Source organism: Lepidochelys kempii, chromosome 24 (genome assembly GCF_965140265.1).
Source record: "Lepidochelys kempii isolate rLepKem1 chromosome 24, rLepKem1.hap2, whole genome shotgun sequence".
Taxonomy (NCBI): Eukaryota; Metazoa; Chordata; order Testudines; family Cheloniidae; genus Lepidochelys; species Lepidochelys kempii.
The window spans coordinates 14,874,441-14,898,345 of NC_133279.1; the positions used below are offsets into that span (position 1 = coordinate 14,874,441).

General features: G+C 61.1%; 2 protein-coding genes across 6 annotated transcripts; one reads left to right on the top strand and one right to left on the bottom strand.

Moving 5' to 3' along the window:
• Nucleotides 1–1,438: 1,438 nt before the first annotated feature.
• Nucleotides 1,439–7,034, bottom strand: CTU1 (cytosolic thiouridylase subunit 1). The gene is given in 5 exon segments (XM_073322852.1): nt 1,439–5,586; nt 6,012–6,112; nt 6,114–6,190; nt 6,192–6,519; nt 6,946–7,034. Coding segments are annotated over 4 exon segments (1,128 nt in total). The 5' UTR covers nt 6,510–6,519; nt 6,946–7,034; the 3' UTR covers nt 1,439–4,954.
• Nucleotides 7,035–10,218: 3,184 nt separating this feature from the next.
• Nucleotides 10,219–20,816, top strand: LOC140902601 (beta-1,4-galactosyltransferase 3-like). Of its 5 annotated transcripts, none has more exons than XM_073322849.1 (9): nt 10,225–10,302; nt 14,160–14,255; nt 15,320–15,407; nt 16,885–17,246; nt 17,596–17,831; nt 18,447–18,634; nt 19,194–19,316; nt 19,665–19,769; nt 20,222–20,816. In XM_073322849.1, exons 4-9 carry the CDS (start codon nt 16,973–16,975, stop codon nt 20,370–20,372), a joined length of 1,077 nt encoding a protein of 358 aa, XP_073178950.1. In that variant the 5' UTR covers nt 10,225–10,302; nt 14,160–14,255; nt 15,320–15,407; nt 16,885–16,972; the 3' UTR covers nt 20,373–20,816. The 5 variants fall into 5 exon arrangements, with proteins under 5 accessions (XP_073178948.1, XP_073178950.1, XP_073178951.1 ...); XM_073322850.1 differs by lacking the exon at nt 10,225–10,302 and adding an exon at nt 12,744–12,950; XM_073322847.1 differs by lacking the exon at nt 14,160–14,255 and having other exon boundaries at nt 10,219–10,302.
• The last annotated feature ends 3,089 nt before the right edge of the window (nt 20,817–23,905 follow it).

The following is a 23,905-nucleotide window of genomic DNA, read 5'->3' on the forward strand; positions in this document are numbered from 1 at the left end:
TCTGATTACTCAGAGCCACCTTAAGGCTCAGTGTTTTTAATGTTGCCTTTTTTATTTTGTGCACCTCACCCTTGCTGTTACTCCAGAGGGGCACAGCCTTTTTTAAAAAAAATTATTATTTTACTACAGCTTTTATTTGCTATTTTGTTACCACAAAACAAATCTAGAATTTCTTCCCATTCTTCTGGTTTTGACTGCCCTGCTGCAGCCATGACTTTGGTCTTTGAGAAGAAGTTATAAAGCATTGAGGTAACTTAAGGGTTAAATGCTAAATACCAAAGCCAGACAACTCTAGTTACCTGTGTCTGGCAAAAAGTGTTTCTCAGTTTTGCAATTCTGAATGAAAGATTCAAATGGATTTTAGTGGTATTATTTAAAAACAAAAGAAAACCAATTCATCTTAAACCTACAAAACAAGAGTTTTACAAACCAGGAGTGTTGGTTTAGGTCCTAAACACTCCACATATTTACACAATATATTTATACTCACTCACAGATACATACATACTGTTTTCCTTAACATCCTTTACACTGCTTTAATTTTTACACAGCTGTACATAGATTACATTTGTATATATTTGGGGGCAATTAAGTTCCAATAGAAACCCTTGAAATTCTTTTAGTGAATTTGACTAAATTGTTCATAGTCACATGATTTAAATCAGATTGTCTCTTTGCCTGGATTATTTACAGACATTTCTTTGGAAAAGGGCCCACTTTCCCTTCAGAATGGCTGCAAAGAAACCAAGAATTCTCTTTCTAACACTTTTTTAAAAAAAATTTTTTTTACAACGTTCAACTGCTTAATTCTCTCCAGCCTCTGCAGAGTGAACTTCTCACTCTCTTTCCTTAAATCACTTATTTTCCAAAATGACACCTTCATCAACTCAGATTTCACTATTCCAAGTATTGTCCAGGGATGTGAATTCCCCATGCCTGTACTTACTGCTTCCCTTACTCATGACACTATGCCGCTCAGGGCTCCCACCCTGTTTTCCAATCTCTTTATTTGTTGCTTGCCTGCTTGTCCGGGCCCATTCCTGCTTTCCTCGCTGAACTGTTCCTTCCATGGACACAGACTGTAATCAATTCTTATTTGATGAATGCTTGTTTTCTTAAATTGTTTTGCTTATTTTGTTTTTTTATTAAGTCTCTTAGGGAGTTACCCCATGCTGGTTTTGATCACAGCTATCTTGTCCCCGTTGGTAGGTGCCTGTCTTACTTTTAGAGTCGTCTATCTGCCCTCTTCTGACATTTCAATAGGGTCGTGTTGTAATTTTCTGGTGCCCTTGCGTCTGCCGCGGTTCCTCCCTAGAACATCTGGTTTGGTGATGGCCTTCCCACTTATCTTCTAACACACACATTCCTTATTCGCACTCAAAACAGGATGGATTTACACAGAGCATTTGAATGGGAACATCAAATTGCAATGCAGGAGAACAATCGTGGCATTCTTTTATTTTAAAATGCTAAACCTACAACAAAATGGTGACCCTAAAGGTCTGTCACGGCCTTAAAATCAGCTTCGGACACAGATGCTGGCTGATGCAGCTCTACCAATGGCCCATTCGGCCCATTCCTTTCTGCTATTCAAAAAGGGTGGTTGGCAGAATATAATCCAATCATACACCAACACATTTAATACATGCTACATTATTATTCTTTATTCTAAATTATATAAAATACAAACATTAAATCCTACTGCTACGTGGGGCTCTGTGCAGACTCAGGCAGCATTGCTGATTTCAAGGGAATCTTGATGCCTAAAGTGACTTGCTCCAGCCCGTGCAGGACGTCTGTCGTGCAGCAGAGAATTGCTCGAGTTTCCAAGTCCTAGAGCCGTGCCCGAAAACCACTGGGCTATCCTTCCCCTCTAGCTGGTGTTTTCAATCTGTGGCTCTCCAAGCGCATCAATCTGCCCCTATTAGAGAAGGGGACACTGAGTCCCAGAAAGGGCCTCAGCCAGCAGGCAGGAATAGCACCTGAAATGAAAATGTCAGAATAATTCATTTAGACACCCCACCCCACACCTCCCCACCGAACATTTTGGTTTTGACGAAATGGCCATTTCCAACAGCCAAGAGAACCTACCTCAGGGTTTTCCGCCTCCAGCCCCAATCTGGCAGTTGAGCTAGAGCGGAGCTCAGAGGTACAGTAGTTTTCCTGACCTTTGCTAGGATTAAATTCAGGGTCTATTATCTGAAACCGAGACAAGGTAGGGGTGGGGAGGGGGGCCTATAGGACCATGGTGAGCTCCAGTGCAGAAAAGACTTGAGACACTCCGGCCTAGAGAATCAGATGGAAAATACTGTCCTAAAAGGCGGCTGGTGTTTTAAACCCATTCTAGAGCAAGGGTCCCCCTTTGAAAATATGATTACACCCCCCCAGCAAGACGTGACAGGAAATCACTGGACATACTCACAGGAGCAGTAAATGACGCATGTCGGCGTTATCCCTGCAATCAATGGCGCTGAATCCCCTAGTGGCTTCCCTATCCTGCGCAGGCTGGAGATCAGCTCCCTCACCCAGCATAGGGCTGCCAACTCTGACTGAAGCTATTCTGGAAAAAAATTTTACCCAACGTGACGTAATGTCATTTTCTTAAAATATCCTACTTATAATTCCCAGATCGCTTTCAATGGTTACGGGGAGATGAATGTCAATTCCAGGAGACCCCAGGCCAATCCTGGAGGGTTGGCAACCCCAACCCAGCCATATCTGTCTGGGCACTGGTTGCGCACTCCACCCCCGGTGCCTACCTGGTCTCTGGACCTGGGCTGGTAGGAGCCTGCACTGGCTTCAGTTCTGTCCCCGTCTCTCTCTGGCCCGGTGTAGCCAATTATTTTAGTTTATTGTTCATTTATTGTGTGATGTTCTGACTAGCTAACATGTTATGGCCTATATAATCATTGTATGCTAAACAGTTACATTGTAGGATTATAGAAGTCTAAGACGGATCAGCATGTAGAGGGAATAATCATGTATTAAGTATCTGAGTAAGTAGGGTCGAAACGCAAGGCCTGCAGGCTGAGGCCTGCAAAATTTTAGCTTCGCTATTTTAGGCCTTGGAGTTAAGAAATGCAGATATAAGTAAGTACGTGAAGAAAAACCCGATGCCCTAAGATGATGGGGAAAAGAAGGGTCAAGGGGTAATGAGAAAAATTAACTGGAAGATGAATTTTAAATCCTAAAAATGCTGCAAAGGCATATCTGTTTCCAGCACGTGCCTTCGCCACAGGATACAGGCTGTGTGTCAATGCGAATGAGAATGAAGAGAGCCTACGCGACCTAAAGAAATCAGGCTCCCTTAAGTTTGTAGGGGACAGATAAGGGAAAAGAGGGGTGACACTTTCTTGTCCATGCGCAGAAGGTTGCTGTAGGCAGAATCACATTATAAAACCAGGATGCCCAGAGCAGGAAAATTGAGCTTGCTATGGGAATCTCCAGCAGAAACCATCTCTCTCATCAAACCGTGAGACCCATCAGACCGAAGACTATTGGAGAGGACGAGAATGTAACAATATTTGTAACTTGTGCACAGGTCTGTCTAGAATTGCGATCGGCTTGGGTAATAACTTTAACAAAGCCTATAAAACAGACTAGACCTTGTACTTGCGAATGCCTGCGTGGTCTCTACCCTTGGGGTCTTTGTGTTCCGAGAGACTCTACAGCGAAAGCAAGTCGCCGAGGTGACGTTCCTTCTGTTGAGCTTGAAACCGTCCCTGCTAGATCTAAACGCACAGGGGTGCGATACATTACAAAATTCACGTGAAATGAAATAAAAGGCTACACTGGCGTGCAAACTGTCCTCCTCCGTCCCTACTTCGTGCTTCTTGCTGCTGAGTTGTAATAAAAGTGAAACCTTGTCCTCTCCTAGATGCCAACCTTGCTGCTGCTCGCGGCAGCACTGCCTTCAGAGCTGGGTGGCCAGAAAGCTGTACCCACCCCCTCACCAGTTCCCCTTTTCCCCTGGCAGCATCCTTCAAATATGGTACCCCTAGGTCTCACAACCCCCCTATAATAGCCTTGCCACCCCCTTCTGGGGTTGGGAATTCCTGTTCTACAGAAGAGATGGAAATTGCATCCCCGCTATAGAATGGGAACGGCAGAAAAAGGTTCCGACCCACCATTCAGTTCTACAGGATGGACTGACTAAAAATCATTTCTGTCAAAATCTTCTCATCACCTCTGACCCTTGTGGTTTGAACCAGGCTATCGGTGAGCTGCCAAAACCTTGGGGCTGTGTAAATCAGTCCACACATGCTGTAGGTTTCCCCTGCCCCAAGACTTTCAGGAAAAATTGACCCAGCCTAAATCAGACTGAAAAGTCCAAACTCTCTAATCTTTACATGAGAAAAACTTTTTCTTCAGTGCCAGTCCCTCAAGCAGTTTCCTCTCAATCGTTTTGAAATATCTTATCTCAAGTTTGGACCTTTGCCCCCTTGACGTGTGAATTTTCTTAAGTGCCCGTCCGGCTTTTGTTAGAGGATTGCCAAAGATTACAGATGCTGTTTACCCCGTGATTTCTTCTTCAGCAAACAGTTTTATTCTCAGCTCTTTCACATGTCCTCGTAATCTCCTGGTACAGGAGAGAACCATGCGCCACTTGTTCACACTGAGCACTTCTCATCCACAGTTCTCCAAGCAGTTTACAAAATATAAGCTGCATTATCTCAATTCTGCGGGGGGGGGGGGAGGGGGGAATGAGTCACAGCAAGGTAAAAGTGACTTACCTAGTCACACAGTGACTTGGAAATAGAACCCAGGAGTCCTGGCTCCCAGCCCCACTTCTCTAACCATGAGACCCCACTCCCCTCCCAGAGCCAGGGAGAGAACCCAGGAGTCCTGGCTCCCAGCCCCCCTGTTCTATCCTATTGGATCCCACTCCACCCCGCCCCGGAGCAGGGCTGTGGACAGGAGCACGGCTGTTCTCAGTGGCACACCCCACACCACTTCAGAAGTTCAGGTCCCGTGGGCCCCTCAGCTCCCGTCTGCCCCACGGCTCCTTGTCTGTCCCCAGCTCCCCCTGAGGCTCCTGCTCCTCCGGCGGCTCCCCCTCGGCCGGGGCCCCCAGGTGCCTGAGCTCCTCCTGGGTGAGGGGCTGCCCGTCCCGCAGCTTGTCCCGCAGACGCCGATGCTTGCCGATACCCAGCTTGGGCAGGCCGCGGTCGAGCCCCTCCAGCAGGACGCAGGCCTTGCACAGGGTCTGGCTGGCCACATAGCCGCAGCGCTGGCAGGTGCCGCGGGACGGCATGCGGAGGTCGGAGCGCAGCAAGAGCCGTTCACCCGAGTGGCCCAGGTCAGCCACGGCGCTGGGCCGGACGGCTTCCAGATCCTTGAGCAGGGCGCGGGCGTAGCCGCGGTAGGCCTGGGGGGCGTAGACACACTCAGTGCTGAAGTAGTCCAGGCCCTGGAAGTAGGCGTAGAGGACGATCTCCTTCTCGTAGGCATGGCGCAGGGGCTTGCAGCGGGGCACGGCCCCCTCCCCCCCCGCCGGCCCCACTCCTGCCCCCCGGCGCAGCCGGCCCACGTCACCCCGCAGGAAGTTCATCAGCACCGTCTCGGCCACGTCGTCTGCATTGTGCCCTGCGGGGGGAGAGCGGAAGGGTCAGGCCGGAGCGGGCCCCGGGTCGGACCCTGCGGTGACTCCCCCGCCCAGTACAGAGTCCCCCAAAGCAGACCCCATAGCACCCCCTCCTCCAGCACAGAGTCCCTCCAGATAAGACCCAACAATGCCCCCTTCTCCCCAGCAAAGCCCCCTCCCCGCAATTCAGACCCTACAGCAATCCCTGCCTCCATCCCACAGGACCCCCCCCACACACACCCACACACCCCCCTGGGGAGATGTTGTACATGCTGAGCAGCAATCCTCCAGCTGACACCCCACCCCCAGGGCAATCCTGGCCCCCGCTCTTTCACGCCAGATGCTCCCCATGGACTCTCCTGCCCCCGTGACCATCTTACTCTGAGATAGCGCGTAGGGCACCTGGTGGCTCCCCCCCCCCCCCGACCTGTGGCGATCTTGTCGGCGCCCATCAGCAGGGCGCCCCGGTCGAGGGCCTGGCGCCGGAAGACGCCGCAGAAGGTGCAGTTGTTGCGGGGGCCGAGGGTGGCGGGCGATGCGGTCCATGCTCCAGCCGTAGAGCTGGCGGTAGGAGACCACGTGCAGGGGCAGGCCGGAGCGGCGGGTGGTGTCGACGCACGGCGGCCAGGGAGGCATCGCGGTAGCCGGCGATGCCCTCGTCCACGGAGAGCAGCAGCAGGCGCAGGCCGTAGCCGTGGCGCTGGTCAAGGAGCTGCAGCAGGTGGGCCAGCACCGTGGAGTCCTTGCCGCCCGAGGCGCCAATGGCCACGGTCTCGCCGGGCCGGAAGAGCCGCCCGGCCACGATGGCCCGGTGCGTCTCCTCCTCGAAGGCCGCCAGGAAGCAGGCGCGGCACAGGGCGTGGCCCGTCTTGGGGCGCCGCAGGGCAGCCGGGCTGGCGCAGCAGGCAGAGCAGGTGGCCGGCATGGCAGGGGGGCTGGGATAGATGGAATGAGGGTTAGAGGGGGAGCCCCCCCGGGCCAGCTCCCCAACTCACCCAGCCCCGCCCCCCGCTGCCCTCCGCCCGGCCCCCAGCCCAGCCCATCCAGCCCCCACCATCCGCCAACTCACCCAGCCCCCACAACCATAAACAGCCTCCCGCCTCACTCAGCCCCCCCACCATCCCCCCTCCAAACCACCCCACCGCCCTCCGCCCAGCCCCCCAACCCCAGCCCCCCACCCAGCCCCTAGCACAGCCCCCCCCCCACCTGCAAACCTCCACCCACCCCTCAGGCCCCCACCCCCTCCCCGTAGCGCCCAGCCCCAAATCTCTCCCCACACCCCGCCCCCCCAAGTACCAGCCCCGATCTCCCCGCGGGGCGCACACGCAGAGCCGGGGGGGGGTCGGGGGGGTTTGACTCACCCGCTGTCGGAGCTGAAGCCTCTGCTCCTCCTGCACGGCCCTCTGGCCAACTCCCAGCATGCACCTGCCTACCGCTCCCAGCATGCACCTGGCCACAGACTGCATCTCCCGGCATGCACCTGCCTAATGCTCCCAGCATGCACCTGGCCACAGACTGCATCTCCCAGCATGCGCCTGCCTACAATTCCCAGCATGCACCTGGCCACAGACTGCATCTCCCGGCATGCACCTGCCTACCGCTCCCAGCATGCACCTGGCCACAGACTGCATCTCCCGGCATGCACCTGCCTACAATTCCCATCATGCACCTGCCCGAGACTGCACCTCCCAGCATGCGCCTGCCTACAATTCCCAGCATGCACCTGGCCACAGACTGCATCTCCGGCATGCACCTGCCTACAATTCCCAGCATGCACCTGCCCGAGACTGCACCTCCCAGCGGCCGCCCGCAGAACAACAACCCCTCTCCCCATTGTTCCCTGCGCATCCCAGCCCTGCCCCCCCCCCCCCGTCAGCCCTTCCTGCGCTCCCCCTGCTGCTGCCTGCCAGCCCGGGCCATGCCCTGCAGCCCCGGCTTCTTCTGCCCTCCCAGTCCCTTGCCCCAGCACTGGGGACGAGATGGTGCCCAGGGGCAGCCTGGGACCTGCCGGGGGAGCCAGCCGCGGGGGGACCCGGCGGGGTGTCTGTCCTGCCCAGACCCCTCCCCATGGCAATCACTGCAGGCCCCAATGGCCCCGTTCAGTGCAATGGGGTGCCAGGCCACAGGCAGTGGGGCAGAGGACCCAGCAGGGGGCGCCATGCCGCAGGGAACAGGGCGGGGGTGTGCTCCGCAGGGGGTGCTGTGCTGCAGGGAGCAGGGCGGGGGGCTCAGCTGGGGTCGCCATGCTGCAGGGGGCTCAGTAGGGGTCAGTGCAGTGTTGCTGTGCAAATGTCAAACAGCTGGCCCCTCCCCAGAGGTAGCTGCATTTCAGCACAGCACAATTCTAAGCACCCCATGCTGGGACATCGGGCTGGTCCTGACCCCCACGTCCCGCCCCACTGAGCCGTCCCTATATGCACAAACCGACCCTAAACTAAAGTGGCGTCTGGCCACATTCAAGCTCTGGAAGAAGCAGGCCTGGGTGGGAGATGCGGGGTGAATCTCTCGCCAACTATTTATAAGAAGCACATGTGGGACGGAGCTGTGTGTGGGAGGGGGGAGAAGAGAGTTTTCTGCGCCCTCCGGAGCTGTCTCTGGGTAGGAGCATGGGCCATGCAGGGCGGAGCTGGGATGTGGAGAGTTGCAGGGCAGGGTTTCACCTATCCAGGGAGGGGACAGAGCCACACGCCCGGCAGCATTCAGACACATGGCCTCAATTGGGACAGGATATTTCAGGGACAGGGACATGGAGACGTCGCCCAGATCAGAACAGACCCTGATCTATCCCTAGCCTGGACAGACGTGAGGGAAATGCAGCCAGCTCTGGTGCGGGGCAGCTGGGAAACAACCACATGGGGGATGGCTCACTCAGCACTGAGGTGCAGCCAGCTCTGGGTGGGGTAGCAAGGGAACAGCCACACATAATGCCGCATGAGGAGGGCTTGCCCAGCGCTGAGATGCAGCCACCTCTGGGGTGGGGCAGCTGGGGAACAGCTGCATGGCAACGCTGCACAGTAATTAAGTACGGGAAGTGAAGAATATGTGAAACTCCCTGCAGCCCGGGGCTCCCTGCTGAGTCCCCAACCCGCTCCCTGCAGCATGGTGCCCCCTACTGAGCCCCCACCCTGCTTCCCGCAGCACAGTGCCCCCTCTGAGCCCCCACCCTGCTCTCTGCCACACAGCACCCCACCAGGACACTGGGGTTATTAGCACTTAGTGTAGGAGGGAGTGTCCCTATCCTGGCCAGCTGGCATCATGTCCTGCTGCCTCGTGACTCCCGCTCCCTCCCCCCCCCCACCCCGACCTGTGGAGCTGGGGCCCAGCTGCTCCGCAGCTGTTTCCTGTTGTTCCTCCATCTCCCTGGCCCAGGGCCGGCTGGCCTCTCATTTCCACCCCTCATGGCCTCAAGCTGGGGGCCTGCGTGATGGGAATCAGGATGGGGGGCTCCCTGGTCAGCTCTGGCTGGGGGGGAGGGGGATGTAGCTGCTCTCCACAGCAGCCATGGGGTGAGATCAAGTCCAGATGCCATTTTGGAGGCAACTGCCATCAGGGGCCAGGAGAGAGATACCTGGCTACCACAGCCGGATGGGACCATCTAGTTGGACTCCCGGACCAAGGAACTGCCCCCCAAATCCTCCATCAAGCAGATCTCTTTGAGCAACACCCCGAGGGGATTTTAAACCCACACTGCTAAAATTCCCCTCTTATTACCCTGGATTCATCTAGCTTCAAATCCCAGCGGTTGGCGGGTGTTGCAGGTGCCCCTGGTGGCTCAAAGAGCCCGGTATTAAATATTCGTCCTCCATGTAGGTGTTCACGGACGGGATCAGGTCCCCCCCGTAACTTTCCCTTTGTTTGGCTCAATAGATGGAGCTGCTGGTGTCTCTAGCCCGAAGATAGGGTTTCCATCCCTGAAATCATTCCCCCTGGTTTCTTCTCTGACCCCCTCCCCAACTCATCAGCAATCGGGGACACCAGGTCTGGGCCCGGTTTGCCAGCCCAGTCACCCCAGGGCCAGATCCAGAGGGAAAATAACCTCTCTGCTCCCACTCATGTGTCCCCAGTTTGTGCAGCCCAGGAGAGCCTCAGCGTCACCCCGGGAGCATCGTGTTGCAGCTGCTGAACCCCCCACAGCCCCCCCCCCAATCTTTCTCAGCAGCGCTAGTTCCCAGGGTGAAGCCCCCCAGTCCATGGGTCTGGCGAACGCGCTTTGCTCCAACAAAGTGGGGATTTGCTGCAGCATTCTTTGCCAGGCCACTGCGTGCCTCAGTTTCCCCCACGTTTCGCACAGTTCCCCCGGGGTCGGGTGATGGGCGAGGAGAGAAAAAGGGGCAAGCTAGAGCTATGGGCCTGAGCAAGGGGTAAAAATCCAGACACCCTCCCCTCCCAGCTGCCCGCCCCCGCGTAGATAGTTGGTCTCGCCCCCTCCCCCGCTTTGGATGGTCTTCCCCGCTTCAGATGGCCCCTTTCCCCAGGTTGGTCTCTCCCGCCTCGCCCAGGTTGGTGTCTCCCCCTGTGGATGGTCTCTCCCCGCGCCCAGTTGGTCCATCCGAGCCCGGCCCATGTCTGACGCGACGGCCAAGCCCCGCCCCCTCTCCCGGCCAATGGGAGCCCAGATTCCCCGGTGACGCGGGGAGTCCAGCCCCCGTCGGGGCAGGGAGGAGCGGGAGCGCGCAGCGGGCGAGTGCCCGGCCCGGCCGTCTGGAGACAGAGAGGGGGTGAGAGCCGGGCCCCGCCCCGCCCCGCGCCCCACGGGGACCCCCTCCCCCTGCTCCCCCTTCCCCCCACGGGGACCCCCCTTCCCCTGCCCCCCCACGGGGACCCCCCTCTGCTGTGCACCCTGGGGTGCCCCCCACCACTGCTTCCCCCAGCCCCGCCCCCCACGGGGACCCCCCTTCCCCTGTGCACCCGGGGTACCCTCCGCCCCTGCTCCCCCCAGCCCGCCCTGCCCCACGGGGACCCCCCATCTCTACCCCCTGATCCCCCCTCCCCTGTGCACCCCAGGGTACCCACCGCCCCTGCTCCCCCGGCCCCGTGCCTCATGGGTACCCCCCTCCCCTGTGCACCCTGGGGTACCCCCCGCCCTGTGCCCCACGGGGACGCCTCCTCTGCTGTGCACCCCGGGGTACCCTCCGCCCCTGCTCCCCCCGCCTGCCCCGCTCCCCACCGGGAGCCCCCCTCCCCTGTGCACCCTGGGATACCCCCCTGCCCTCCTCCCCCAGCCCGCCCTGCCCCCCACAGGGAGCCCCCTCCCCCATCTCCTCTGCCTCCTCCCCTGTGCACCCCAGGGTACCCCCAAGGAGAGCCCCTTCCCCCCCTCTCCTCCCCCTGCTCCCCCCTCCCCTGTGCACCCTGGGGTACACTCTGTCACTGCTCCCCCCAGCTCTCCCTGCCTCCCATGGGGAGCCCCCCTCCCCTGTGCACCCTGGGGTACCCCCCGCTCCCCCCAGCCCGCCCCGTGCCCCATGGGGAGCCCCCTCCCCTGTGCACCCTGGGGTGCAGCCCGCCCCTGCTCCACCCAGCCCATCCCACGGGGAGCCCCCTCCCCCTGTCTCCTCCCCCTACTCCCCCCTCCCCTGTGCACCCCTGGGGCACCCTCCATCCCTGCTCCTCCCACCCCGCCCCGTGCCCCATGGGGAACCCCCTTCTCCTGTGCATCCCCAGGTACCCCCCACCCCTGCTCCCCCTAGCCCGCCCCTCCCCCCATGGGGAGCCCCCCTCCCCTGTGCACCCTGGGGTACCCCGCCCCTGCTCCCCCCAGCCTGCCCCGCCCCCTCATCTTCTCCCCCTGCTGCTCCCTTCCCTGGGCACCCCTGGGGTACTCCCCCTCCTGCCCCCTATGGGGAGCGCCCATCACTGCATCCTCCCCTGTGCATCCCAGAGCATCCCCGCACCGCCCATCTCCTCCCCCTGCTGATCCCTCCCCTGTGCACCCCGGGGTACCCCTGCTCCCTACGGCCTGCCCCCCATGGGGAGCCCCCTCCCCTGTGCATGCCCAGGGTACCTCCCACCCCTGTTCCCCCCCCGCCTGTCCCCCATGGGCAGCACCTGCTCTCCCTACTCCCCCTCCTCTGTGCACCCCCAGAGTATGACCTGCCCCCCCCATGGGAATGCGCACCGTCTCCCCTGTGTACCCTCTGGGTACCCCCCACCCCTCCTGGCTACTATGGGGAGTGCCCCTCGCCTGTTCAGCCTCGGGGTATCTCCCGCCCCCTGCTCTTCCCAGCCCATCCCCCACATGGATCGTCCCCTCCCCTATGGGAGTATGGGGGGGGGCACGCTTACCCCCACCAGGGGAAGGGTGATGAGCTAGGGTGCTCCTCGAACCCCATGAGCGTAGCGTTCGGCTCTGCCCCATGGGGCTCCACGTGCCAGCCCTGCCCCCGTGCCTGTTGGAGGGGCCGGATCAGCCCTTTGGGCCCCTCTGGCTGGTCTCTTGCCCCCTCCCTGCCCCCCTGGGTCAGACCGCACGTCTAGGCGGTTTCTCACCCGCTCCGGGGCCCCTCCAGCCTGCTGCCCCTGTCCTCTCGGGCTGGGCAGAGAGCGCAGGTCCAGGAAGCATGGCGGTGTCTGGTGGGTGGCACTGGGGGTCTCCGGGTGGCAGGGGAGATGCTCGCCCAGCCCTTGGGGTGCTGAGCTACTAGATTTGCAGTCCTGGCACCCCTGCTTCTGACCCACTTGACCCCCACTCCCCTCTCAGAGCTAGGATGGAACCCAGAAGTCCTGGTTCCCAGTTCTCCTGCTTTAACCCACTAGATCCCACTCTCCTTCCAGAGCTGGGTCCATCTAGGTCCCAGTCCCACCCACCTAGCAGGAGGCAGTGCTGGCTGTTCCACTAGAAGCTGCCAAGCCCCTTGTTCTTTAGCAGCCTGTGGAACTCACTGCCACTGGAAATCCCTGAGGCCAGAAACGAAGTGACTCCAAATGGCCCAGCGCCATGTGCACAGGGGGTTTTATTCCTTCCCGACCCAGTTTCATCCACAGACGCTGCTGGATGCCAGCAGCACGCAGTTCTGGCATCTCCCTCCCGGTGACTGCCAGGCCACGCAGGTCTCAGGAGCTCCTCAGGACTCCTGGGTTCTGTCCCCAGCTCTGGGAGGGGGAATGGGATCTAATGGCTAGGGCGGGGGCGGAGGGGAGTCAGGACGCCTGGGTTCTGTCCCTCTCGCTGGGAGGGGAGTGGGTCTGGTGGTTTAGAACGGGGACGGATGAAGCTTGAACTGTCTCAGCGTGCAGTGGGCTGGTTCTTCAGCTTGTTGGGTCGGTTCTTCAGCCTGCTGGGCCGAGATTTTTGCAGCGGAGCTTCCACTGGCCTCTGCTTTTTGCCAGCGCTTTCGGGGCGACGTCTCCCTCTGTGCACGGCGGGGTGAGGCCAGCGCTGCGCCTGGTGCTGGGGGGGCGCTCGTTGACAGGGGTGGAGGAGAGACCCCGAGATGATCGCGGGGCAGGAGAAGAGGCCCGGTAGCGAGCCGTCACAGCGAGGACGGAGCAGCGATGGTCAGGGTGTGGAGAGGAAATGGGAGGCACCATGGGGCCGAGTCGGGAGCTGGCGGGACCCCCGGTGTTGCCGCACCACTTCCCTTAATAAAGCTGCCAGAGAGCTCAGCGCTTTATGCAAGAGGGGAAGAAGAGTTATCCCTGCCTGATGGCTGGGGAAACTGAGGCAAGGAGCGGGGGAGTGGCTTGGCCTTGCTCACCCAGCTTCCCTCCCTCCCCCACATTCCGCCCCATGCCAGCACTGCCCCCCACACACTGGTCTGTCTCACCCTCCGAGCACTGGTTCTCCCTCCCCAGGGCTAGCTCAGCACTGTCGTGACCTCCCATCTCCAGCTGAGGATCCCGGGACTCCCCCCCATGCACCCCGTGGGCACCCATTCGCCGGGCGGGTGCTGTGTCTGGGCGTGGACCTGGTTCTGTTTCCGAAAGGGCCTGTGTCACGCTGTTGGCTTGCGCCTAGCTCGATGCCCATCTTCCAGCTGGCTCTGTGCCCTCCTGGGTGCAATCCCCATGCGGCGCCCAGCTGCCCAGGTCCCGCTGGCTGTTAATGTGCCATTGTCTGGCTACAGAGCCTGCTGGCGGCTGGCTGGAGCAGAGTCGGTGGAGCAGAACCCATCCCTGCCCTGGGGATGGATCGGGGCCGGCGCACACTAGAGGGGAAAGGGCCCCATTCCACCCCCCTGAGCCAGCCAGTCCCCTGGCTGGGGCCAGATTGGGGTCCAGGGGCTGGCCTGGCCGGGGTCCTGGCTGGCCTCGCTGTGCGGAATGGTGCCAAGGGCCATGTTGTTGTTGGCTCATCCCCCTGATGTCAGGTCTGCGCACGGCCAGCGCTTGTGTAAATGCCACATTAGTGCTGGTGCACGGGGGAGTCAGCTGAGCTACCTGGGGGTGCTCAAAGAGGTCACCCATGGGGCAAAATATGGGCTAGCGAGTTAGAAGTGGTGGGGCTGGGAGCCTGGACTCCTGGGTTCTTTTCCCGGCTTTGCAAGAGGAGTGGGGTCTAGTAGTTAGATCGCGGCGGCTGGGAACTAGACTCCTGGGTTCTATCCTGTCTCGCATGCCCATTCCTTCCCTGCAGACTTGCAGTCCTTCCTGGGGTGGAGCCGGCTCGGGAAGGGGGGTTGATGTGTCGGAGGGGAGAGACGTTGGCTTGTTTCACCTTGCGGCTTCGTTGGTATGTGGCTGAGGAGCCGGGCACAGCTGGTTCCGTACACAGACGGAGTTTGAGCAACCTTGGACTTCGATCCTTCCCTGTGTTTCTCCTCTGGGCACGTCACTGTCCCAAAACCGCAGCGTAGAACAAAGAGAGGCCGGGCTGCACCAGGACACGAAAACTTGCTGGTCCTGCCCTGGTGACGTAAATCCACCCGCAGCTCTGCGGGGTAAAGGGCTCTCCGCTTCCTGTCCGAGATTGCAGGTCACTGGGTTCCCCAGCTGCCCCACCCCAGAAGTGGCTGCATCTCAACACTGGGCGAGCCGTCCCCCTGTGACCTAGGTAACCCAGACAGGAACTGAAAGGTGCCAGATCTTGCTTTCTTCCTCTAGCAGCTGGCTGATGGCTGCTGGGGGGGTGGGGTCTGTGCACATGCCTCACTCTGTGAGGAAGGGGCGTCTGGCGGGCACCCTGTGATGGGTTTGCTGCTTTCCAAGCCTCGGGGCCCTTTAAGACGGATGAGGAGTGACTGCCTGGCAACCCCTGGTTGTCTAAGCAACAGCACTCTGGCTTGCCCAGCAACTGGGGAGGGGAAGAGGGGGGGTGCTGAGTCCACCAGGCTCTGTGCCTGCCCCCTGGGGTCCAGGCCGGGTCTCTGGGGCCTGGCATGTCCCATGCCCACCTTGGTGTGAGAGCCCGGGTGCCCTGGCATCTCACGGTATGCAGGGCTGGGGTCCAGGTCATGACATGGAGCTGGGGGTTCAAGTAGGGGGTGCCGTGCTGCAGGGAATGGGGCAGCTGTGGGGGCTCATTTTCTTTTCCCTTAGGAAGCCCAGTTTCCCCAACCCCTGCCCCATTTCCCCTTGGACGTTTTTCTCCTTAACAACCTGGCGCAGCGGTGCTGGGGCAGTGGCCAGGTGCTGCACTCTCCCCCAGAGGTGGCTGCCTTTCAGTGCTAGGTAAAGCGGTGGGATGGAAAAAGGGGGTGGATCTTTTGTCTCAGTCCCTAGTCCACTCCCCTGCCCACCTTCCCTGTTTTATCCTTCCTGCTTCCTCTCACGCTCTCCTCCTCTTCCTCCCCCTAGGCGCACCAGGGAGCCTGGAGCCCCAAGCCAGCTGCAGGGAGTGAGAGCCGTCCCGGCGGAGCTGGCTGGGGGCACTGCCCATCTCGAGGTAGGTACCCTGGATTTCTCTCCCTCGGGCTGGGGGACCCCAGGCTCTGGAGCAAACTTGGGGGTTGGGACACGGGGCCTTTGCCCTGTATGGGGTACTGGCTCTGTTCCAGCCCCATGGAGGTGGGGTTGGGGAGTCCCTGGACCCCTCCTGCCCTGGCGTGGGCAGAGTTTGGGCACCAGCATCAGTCCGGAATCCGGATCAGAGCAGCCAGGCCCTGGAATTTCAGAAGGCTGGTCAAGCCGGAGAAACCAGTTCCCAGACCTAGGGAGCGGGGGCAGGGGACACCATGGTGGGTGGGGGCTGGGAGCCAAGACACCTGGGTTCTATCCCTGGGTGAGGGGAGTGAGGTCAAGTGGGTAGAGCCGGGGAGGGCGGGGCTGGGAGCCAGGACGCCTGGGTTCCCTTGGTGTTGTTGGCCCTGTGGCTGGAATGATCCCCTCCCCCTAACAGCAGGAGGCCCAGGGACAAAGGGTTCCTGCGAAGTATGTGAAACATGCAGCCCCTGACACATGAAAGCGGCTGCCGCCCAGCTCCGTCAGGGCCTGGAGGCTGAGCTAGGTACAGCTGAGTCCCCGAGCACCCCACGGCCAGGACCCAACCGGGCCAGCCTCAGTGCTAACCAGCGCATCCCCGTCCCAGAGCAGGGGATAGAACCCAGGAGTCCTGCCTTCCAGCCCCCCCCCCCCCCACCCCACTCCACTCCACTCCCAGAGCTGGGATAGAACCCAGGAGTCCCGGCTGGCTCCCAGCTGTCTGGCCGGGAGTGGCAGGGAACCTGTGAGGAGGGGGCGGGGGGCGGGGGCCAGATCTGTTCCTGGAGACACTTGTTGTGCCAGGGGCTGGCTGGCTTTTGTCTTCCCTGATTTCCCAATTCCTGCCAAGCCTCCTGCAGCGGCTGGCTCACACCTCAGGCAGGTGAGGTTGTGAGAGAGAGTCCAGGACGCCTGGGTTCTTTGCCAGGCACTGGGAGGTGAGTGGAGGCTCAGGGGCTAGAGCAGGGGGGCCTGGGAGTCAGTCCTCTTGTGTTCTCTCCCCTGCTCTGGGAGGGAAGAGGGTCTAGGGGGCTAGAGCAGGGGGGCTGGGAGCCAGGACTCCTGGGTTCTCTCCCCTGCTCTGGGAGGGAAGAGGGTCTAGGGGGCTAGAGCAGGGGGGCTGGGAGCCAGGACTCCTGGGTTCTCTCCCCTGCTCTGGGAGGGAAGAGGGTCTAGGGGGCTAGAGCAGGGGGGCTGGGAGCCAGGACTCCTGGGTTCTCTCCCCTGCTCTGAGAGGGAAGAGGGTCTAGGGGGCTAGAGCAGGGGGGGCTGGGAGCCAGGACTCCTGGGTTCTCTCCCCTGCTCTGAGAGGGAAGAGGGTCTAGGGGGCTAGAGCAGGGGGGGGCTGGGAGCCAGGACTCCTGGGTTCTCTCCCCAACTCTTGGGGAGCAGTGGGGTTGGTTTACAGGTGGCACAGGGGCTCATGTACCTCCCCCCCCCAGGTCTGTCCCCAGGAGGGCGAGCCACAGCCGTCCCCGCCCGGGCCCTGCCCACCCGCCGGCCATGGCTAGATGATCCCGGCCCCGCGCCATGCTGCAGTCCCGCGGCCGGTACCTGCTGCTCCTGCTGGGGGTGCAGCTCGTGGTGATGGCTCTGCTCTACCATGAGGGCTACCGCCGGCGGGTCGCCTACTTCCTGGGCATCTTCTACAAAGGGGGGGCCCCAGCCGGGCCTGGGGGGCCGCGGGGCGCCGCCCACAACACCTCGCTGCCCGGCGATGTCTACGCCAACCTCAGCCTCATCGCCCGGCCCCCGCTGCATCCCGAGGAACTGCCCTACTGCCCTGAGACCTCCCCGTTCCTAGGTAAGGGGCGCCCGGAGCCCTGGGTCCTAGCCCTGGCTTCGGGGGGGGGGTGCTGGGGTCAGGACAGCTGGGTTCTATCCCATCTGGGAGGGGAGTGGGGTTTAGTGGGTAGAGCGGGGGGGTTGGAGGCAGGACTCCTGGGTTCTCTCGCTGGCTCTGTCGGGGGAGTGGGGTCTAGTGGTGAGATCTGGGAGCCAAGGACTCCTGAGTTTTGTCCCTGGCTGTGGGAGTGGGGCAGAGATTTGGGGGCTCACACGGATTTGAAGCCTCTCTGTGGGTATGGGGGCGGCCCCCCCAGAGCTGTGAACCCCAAGTTTCCTGGGGCTCAGGCGTTTGTTCTGCCCTGCAGGGGGCCCGATCCGGGTGACCTTCCCCCCAGGGCTGACCCTGGAGGAGATTGTCCGCAAGAACCCCTATGTGAGGGCCGGGGGCAGGTACCAGCCCCCCGACTGCGACCCCCTGCACCGCACGGCCGTCATCATCCCCCACCGCAACCGGGAACAGCACCTGCGCTATCTTCTCTACTTCCTGCACCCCTTTCTCCAGCGCCAGCAGCTCGCCTACGGCATCTACATCATCCACCAGGTGCCCCGGACGCTGGGATCCGGGGGGGTCGGCTCTTTGGGGTTAGAGCGGGGCGGCTGGGAGCCAGGACTTCTGGGTTCTATCCCGGCCCTGGGAGAGGAGGGGGGTCTAGTGGTTAGAGCAGGGAGGCTGGGAGCCAGGACTCCTGGGTTCTATCCCAGCTTGGGGAGGGTAGTGGGGTATACAGCTTAGAGCAGGGGGGTTGGCAGCCAGGTCTCCAGGGTTTTATCTTGGCTTGGGGCAGGGAGAGGTTAGAGCAGGGGGGCTGGGAGCCAGGATTTCTGGGTTCTATCCTGGCTGGGGGGTGGGGGGAGTAGTGGGGTATACAGCTTAGAGCAGGGGGGCTGGGAGCCAGGTCTCCAGGGTTCTATCCTGGCTTGGGGGCGGGGTAGTGGGGTATACAGGTTAGAGCAGGGGGGTCGGCAGCCCGGTCTCCAGAGTTTTATCCTGGCTTGGGGCGGGGGGGGGGGGGGATTAGTGGGTTATACAGGTTAGAGCAGGGGGGTTGGCAGCCAGGACTTCTGGGTTCTATCCTGGCTCTCGGAGGAGGGTGCGGGCTAGTGGTTAGAGCAGGGGGGGTTGGCGGTAACCCTCCATTGTCGTCCCACCCACCAGGCAGGGAACTACACCTTTAACCGGGCCAAGCTGCTGAATGTGGGGTTCAAGGAGGCGATGAAAGATGAGGACTGGGACTGCATGTTCTTCCATGACGTTGACCTCATCCCCGAGGACGACCGCAACCTGTACACCTGTGACCGCTTCCCCAAGCACGCCTCCGTCGCCATGGACAAGTTCGGATACAAGTGGGTCCCCGCGCCCTCCTCCATGCTGGGTGAAGGGTGCCCAGATAACCAGCCCGCCACGTCTTCACGCCGGGCGAGGGATCCCCTGGATAACCAGCCCCTGCACCCCACCCCAGAGGTGGCTGCCTCTCCATGCTGGGCGAGGGGTCCCTGAATAAGCACGCCCTGCCCCAGAGGTGGCTGCATCTCCATGGTGGGTGAGGGGTGCCCAGATAACCAGCCCGCCATGTCTTCAGGCCGGGCGAGGGGTGCCCTAGATAACCAGCCCCCGAGCCCCACCCCAGAGGGGCCGCATCTTGCCAGGCACGGGGTTCCCGTATAACCAGAGCTCGTGCTCCACTCCAGAGGTGGCCACTGTCTCCATGCTGAGCGAGGGGTACCTGGATAACCAGCCCCTGGTGTCCCGCCCCAGAGGGGCCACATGTCTGCGTCGGGGTCCCTTTATAACCAGCCCCCGTGCCCCAGGTGGGCTGCATCTCTGGCAAGTGTGATTGACCGCCTGGATTCCCCTCCCCGCCCCATCACTGCCCCTGCTGACGCTGCCCTCTCTTCCCGGTAGGTTGCCCTACAAGACCTACTTTGGGGGGGTGTCGGCTTTGACCCCGGAGCAGTACATGAAGATGAACGGTTTCCCCAACAACTACTGGGGCTGGGGGGGCGAAGATGATGACATCGCTGTGAGGTAGGGGGCGGGGCCGTGGGTGAGGGGGCGGGGCCATGGGCAGCCTCACAGCCAGTCACCCCTTTGGGTTTTCCCACCCAGGGTGCGTGCGGTGGGGTGGGGTGAGGATTCTCATGTGACACCTGCTGGGCTAGCCCAGGGTTATGGGAGGGGGCCACGCAGTCTCTTCTACAGGTGGGGAAACCAAGGCACGTGAGCAGCACAGCCGGGGAGAGAACCCAGGAGTCCTGGCTCCCAGCCCCTCTGCCACGAGGCTGGATGGGCCTGCGGGTGTGATGGGCGGGGCGGATGACAGGATGCCAGGCTAGATGGGCCTGTGTTTTTTAACCCTGCCTCCCCTCCCCCCAGGGTGGCGCTGAGCGGGATGCTGATCTCCCGGCCCTCCATCCGGCATGGCCGCTACCGCATGATCAAACACGGCCATGACAAGGGCAACGAGCAGAACCCCAGGAGGTGATGGGGGGAGGGGAACGGTGGGGGGGGAGGGATCCCCTCAGTGGGAGAGGGGAGTGGTGTGAGGAGTTCAGGGGGATCCTGGCAGCGGGGGAGGGGAGCAGCGGGGGAGGGGAATGGGGCGGGGCTTGATGGGTGGTGGGGGGGATCCTGGCGGCGGGGGAGGGGAATGGAGCGGGGCTTGACGGGGGGGGGGGTCCTGGCCGCGGGGGGAGGGGAATGGGGCGGGGCTTGATGGGTGGTGGGGGAGGGGAATGGGGCGGGGCTTGATGGGTGGTGGGGGGGGTCCTGGCCGCGGGGGGAGGGGAATGGGGCGGGGCTTGGCGGGTGGCGGGGGGGCGGTCGCGCCGGGGGAGGAGATCCGGTGGGGAATTGGGCAGCATCCCAGCAGTGGGCAGGATGGGGGGGGGGGTCCTTGTCCAGCTAACCCCCGCCCCCCCCCCCCCCCCCAGGTTTAACCTGCTGGCCAAGACGCGACGGACCTGGCGCCAGGACGGCATGAACACCCTGGAGTACCAGCTGCTGGCCAAGGAGCGCCTGCCCCTCTACACCAACATCACCGCTGCCATCGGCACCGAGAAGGGCCTGCGCCGCCCCACGTGACCTCTCCGCCCGCAGGGGGGCCGGGACTTGGGGGGCGTGGCTGGCCCCCATTCCCCCCGATCCACCCTGGACTGAGCAACCAAAGATGCCCAGCTGGAGGGGGTGGGGCCTTGGGCTGGAGCTGCTGGGGGGAGGGGGAGGGATTGGGCTCATGAGCTGAGGCAGGGGATGTGGGGTAGAGCGGGGCCCTGATTGGGGGCCCCCAAGCTGGTGGGGGCCCTGTCAGGGGATGGGGCCCCTGATGCCCCTGCTGTTGGGCGAGGGGGGAGGGAGTCAGGGCCTGACTCCCCCCAGAGCCATTCGCCAGGGCTGGTTTTTTATACAGATGTCTCTTGGGGGGGCGGGGTTTGTCTCTTGGGGGGCAGGGTTTGCTGTCCTGCCCACAGAGGTGGCTGCCCCCCTTTGCACAGACTTTCTTATTAAAGTGCAATTTATTTTACTGCAGCCGTGTTCCCCTCCCCCCAGCCTTGTTTGTTCTTGGGCGGGAGAGGGGGACATGGGACATGGGCAGGGCCGGGCCACCTGGCTGCTGTGGGGGGCCACCGGCCACGCTGGGCCCATGGGGAAGGGGATGCATTGGCCTTGCCACAGGGCTGCCAGCACATGTGTCCCTCTGCTCTACCCCCAGGGGCTCCCCAGAAAGCCGGGCCCCCAGTGCCCAGCTCCCTCCTGCAGCAGGGGGTCCCTGGGTCTGGTCCCCATGCAGCAATGAGAGTTGCTGGAGACCCCCTCTCCCCTGGGCTGATAGGACGAGTGGGGCGGCGGGGAGGGGGGGGGGGTTGTGAGACTCTGGACCCCCTTCCCTTCCCCCACAGCCCCCATGCAGCGCACGGGGCCTGGAGTTACCTCCCCAAATGTAGAGGAGGCTCCTGGTCACGCAGCCATAGGTGTGGGGAGGGCTGTGGGGCTGGGACAGCTGGGGGCTGCGGGTGGGGATTGAGGGGAGCCCAGGGCTGGGTGGGGAGGGGCAGGGCTGGTGTAGCAGGGGCTTGCAGGTCAGGATTGAGGGGAGCCCAGGGCTGGGTTATCTAGGGGCTGTGGGTGGGGATTGGGAGGCACTGGCAGAGCCGGCGGGGGGAGAGGGGGGGCAGGAGATCTCAGGCCTGGGTTTTTCCAGAGGCTGCGGGTCCCCCAGTGTCACCACAACCCTAAACTGCAATTCTTTAGCAGGGCTTATTCCCTGCAGGAAGATCTGGGCCCCGGGGCCCATCACCCTGGTCTCCTGGCCTTGGGGGCAGCTCCAGAATCTCAGCCTTCAGTTAAAAAAAAATTCTGCTTCGAGCCCCCGCAAGTGGGGAGAAAAGCTGAAAACTGAATCTGCCGGGAGCTGCCGGCGTCTGCCGAGAGCCTGAGCCCAGTGCTGGGAGAGGGGGGAGCTGGCCCAGGTGTGAGCAACGCTGCCTGCGTCTGCCAAGAGCCTGAGCCTGGCGGCAGAGTTGGGCCAGGGGCCCTGGTCCTGGGGGAGGAGGGGTGTCACGGGGTCCCATTCGCGTACTGCTGGGCCTGATCCTCAGCGAGCTCAGGAAGCCGAGACAGTTCCTGATCCTCCAGCCAGCTGCATTTCAGGGACGCCGCGTGTGGCCACCCCCTCTGGGCCCCTGGTGGCCTGCCCCTGGTTGCCATCAGAGTTTCTGCAGGCCCTGTGCCCCTTCCTGGCTGGGGGTGCCTAGGAATACCCCAGCTGGTTGAAGTGCGGGGGGGTGGTGTCCCCAGCTGGGCTCAGAGAAAGCTTCGTGGTGAGGCTGGCCAGGGCCCACGTGCAGCTTGTTCACCTATGGCAAGGGGGCAGAGGGTAGTGGCCAAACCGGCGATAAAGTCCAGGAGTCCTGGCTCCCATTTGCCTCCCCCAGCTCTGACCACTAGACCCTACTCCCCTCCCAGAACTCGGCTAGAACCCAGGAGTCCTGGCTCCCATCTACCTCCCCCAGCTCTGACCACTAGACCCCCCTCCCCTCCCAGAATCATAGAATCTCAGGGTTGGAAGGGACCTCAGGAGGTATCTAGTCCAACCCCCTGCTCAAAGCGGGACCGATCCCCAATTAAATCATCCCAGCCAGGGCTTTGTCAAGCCTGACCTTAAAAACTTCTAAGGAAGGAGATTCCCCCACCTCCCTAGGCAACGCATTCCAGTGTTTCACCACCCTCTGGCCTGGCCCCATGGCTGTTAAAGAGAAACATAACACAGCCTGGGAGGAGTCTCTTCAATTCTTTCGCTCTCCTGGCAGGGCAGGAGGGGGGCCTGTGCTCCACCCAGAGACGGCTGCGTGCCAACGGGGGACTAGCTGGGGAGTTCATCTGCTGCCTTTGGGGAAGGGGGATTTGAATGGCCCCACTTCGCTCACCCTACGAAGGGCTGGGTTTGGTCTGCGATCGGCGCTATCGCAGCCAACCACCAGGTGGCGCTGCTGTCCCCTGTCGCCTCCAGATCTTGAGTTCTCTTCAGGATGCCTGGGTTCTATCCCTGGCTTTGGAAAGGGAGGGGGTCTGGTGGGTTAGAGCAGAGGGGCTGGGAGCCAGGACTCCTGGGTTCTGTCCCCAGCTCTGGAAGGGGAGTGGGGTCTGGGGGGGTAGAGCAGGGAGCACTGGGGCCCCCGAGGGATCACGCATGCATTGTTGTTGGCCTCTGTGTGCCGTACCCATGCAGTTTTCTTTCCATGTTGCAGCCGGAGCACGTGGGCGTGCGTTTGCACCTGAGCTTTTGGGGCAGAGTGTGCGGTTCGGTGCATGCAGGGGGTGCATTTTTGCACGAATCCGTGTGCATACGTGTCACAGATCCACAGGAGAACTCTGCAGCGGGCCTGGATCTGGCGGGTCCAGTCGGACTCGCTGCCATAATAGTGGGGGTGGGTGAAATGTACTTTGTGGCAGGTGGGCAAATACCCCAGGCTGCCATGATTTGCAGGAACACACGAAAGCTCCGGTCAGTTTGGCAGAAAGAGAATCTCAGCAATGCCAAGCAAGTCTGTCTGTTAAAATGAAGGTTTTCGTACTTCAAGTTAAGCGAGGGATAGAAAGAGATTTCCTGTCTATTATAACAGGCATTCCAGTGTGTGTGTACATGGTTTAACCAAGTTTTGTTTTATTCTTTCAGTGGTAAAAATTGTGCCTGAGTTCCGTTTATGGAGATATCTTCACCGATCGGTTTTATGTTGGGTTTTTTTAGCAGCCTGGGGGGATCTGTCTTTCTTGCGGGATTTGCGGGATCTAAGATTTCTGGGACGAAAATGGAAGAAATGCGGGAGCAGATATTGCAGGTGGGACGGGAGTGGGGTTAAAAAAGGAGTCCCGCGCAGGGGTCTATCGTGCGTGTGTTGTCGGCCGCCGTGGCCCATGCGTGAATTTTTCCTTGCACGTTGCCGCGGGAGCGTGTGGGCGTGCGCTTGCCGATCCGCGTTTGGAGCTGAGCGGGCATCTCGGTGCGTGGGGGGGTGTGCATTTTTGCACGGATCCGTGTGTGTATGTGTCACAGATCCACGGGGCCAGCCCTGGGGAGGCCTCCTTCAGCGTGTCAGTCCCCCGCCCCCCTCACTGGG

Coding starts and splice junctions, on each gene's coding strand:
- LOC140902601 (XM_073322847.1), top strand. CDS start 16,973: ATGCTGCAGTCCCGCGGCCGGTACCTGCTGCTCCTGCTGGGGGTGCAG. Junction 17,247..17,595: donor TGAGACCTCCCCGTTCCTAG/GTAAGGGGCGCC, acceptor TCTGCCCTGCAG/GGGGCCCGATCCGGGTGACC. Junction 17,832..18,446: donor GCATCTACATCATCCACCAG/GTGCCCCGGACG, acceptor CCCACCCACCAG/GCAGGGAACTACACCTTTAA.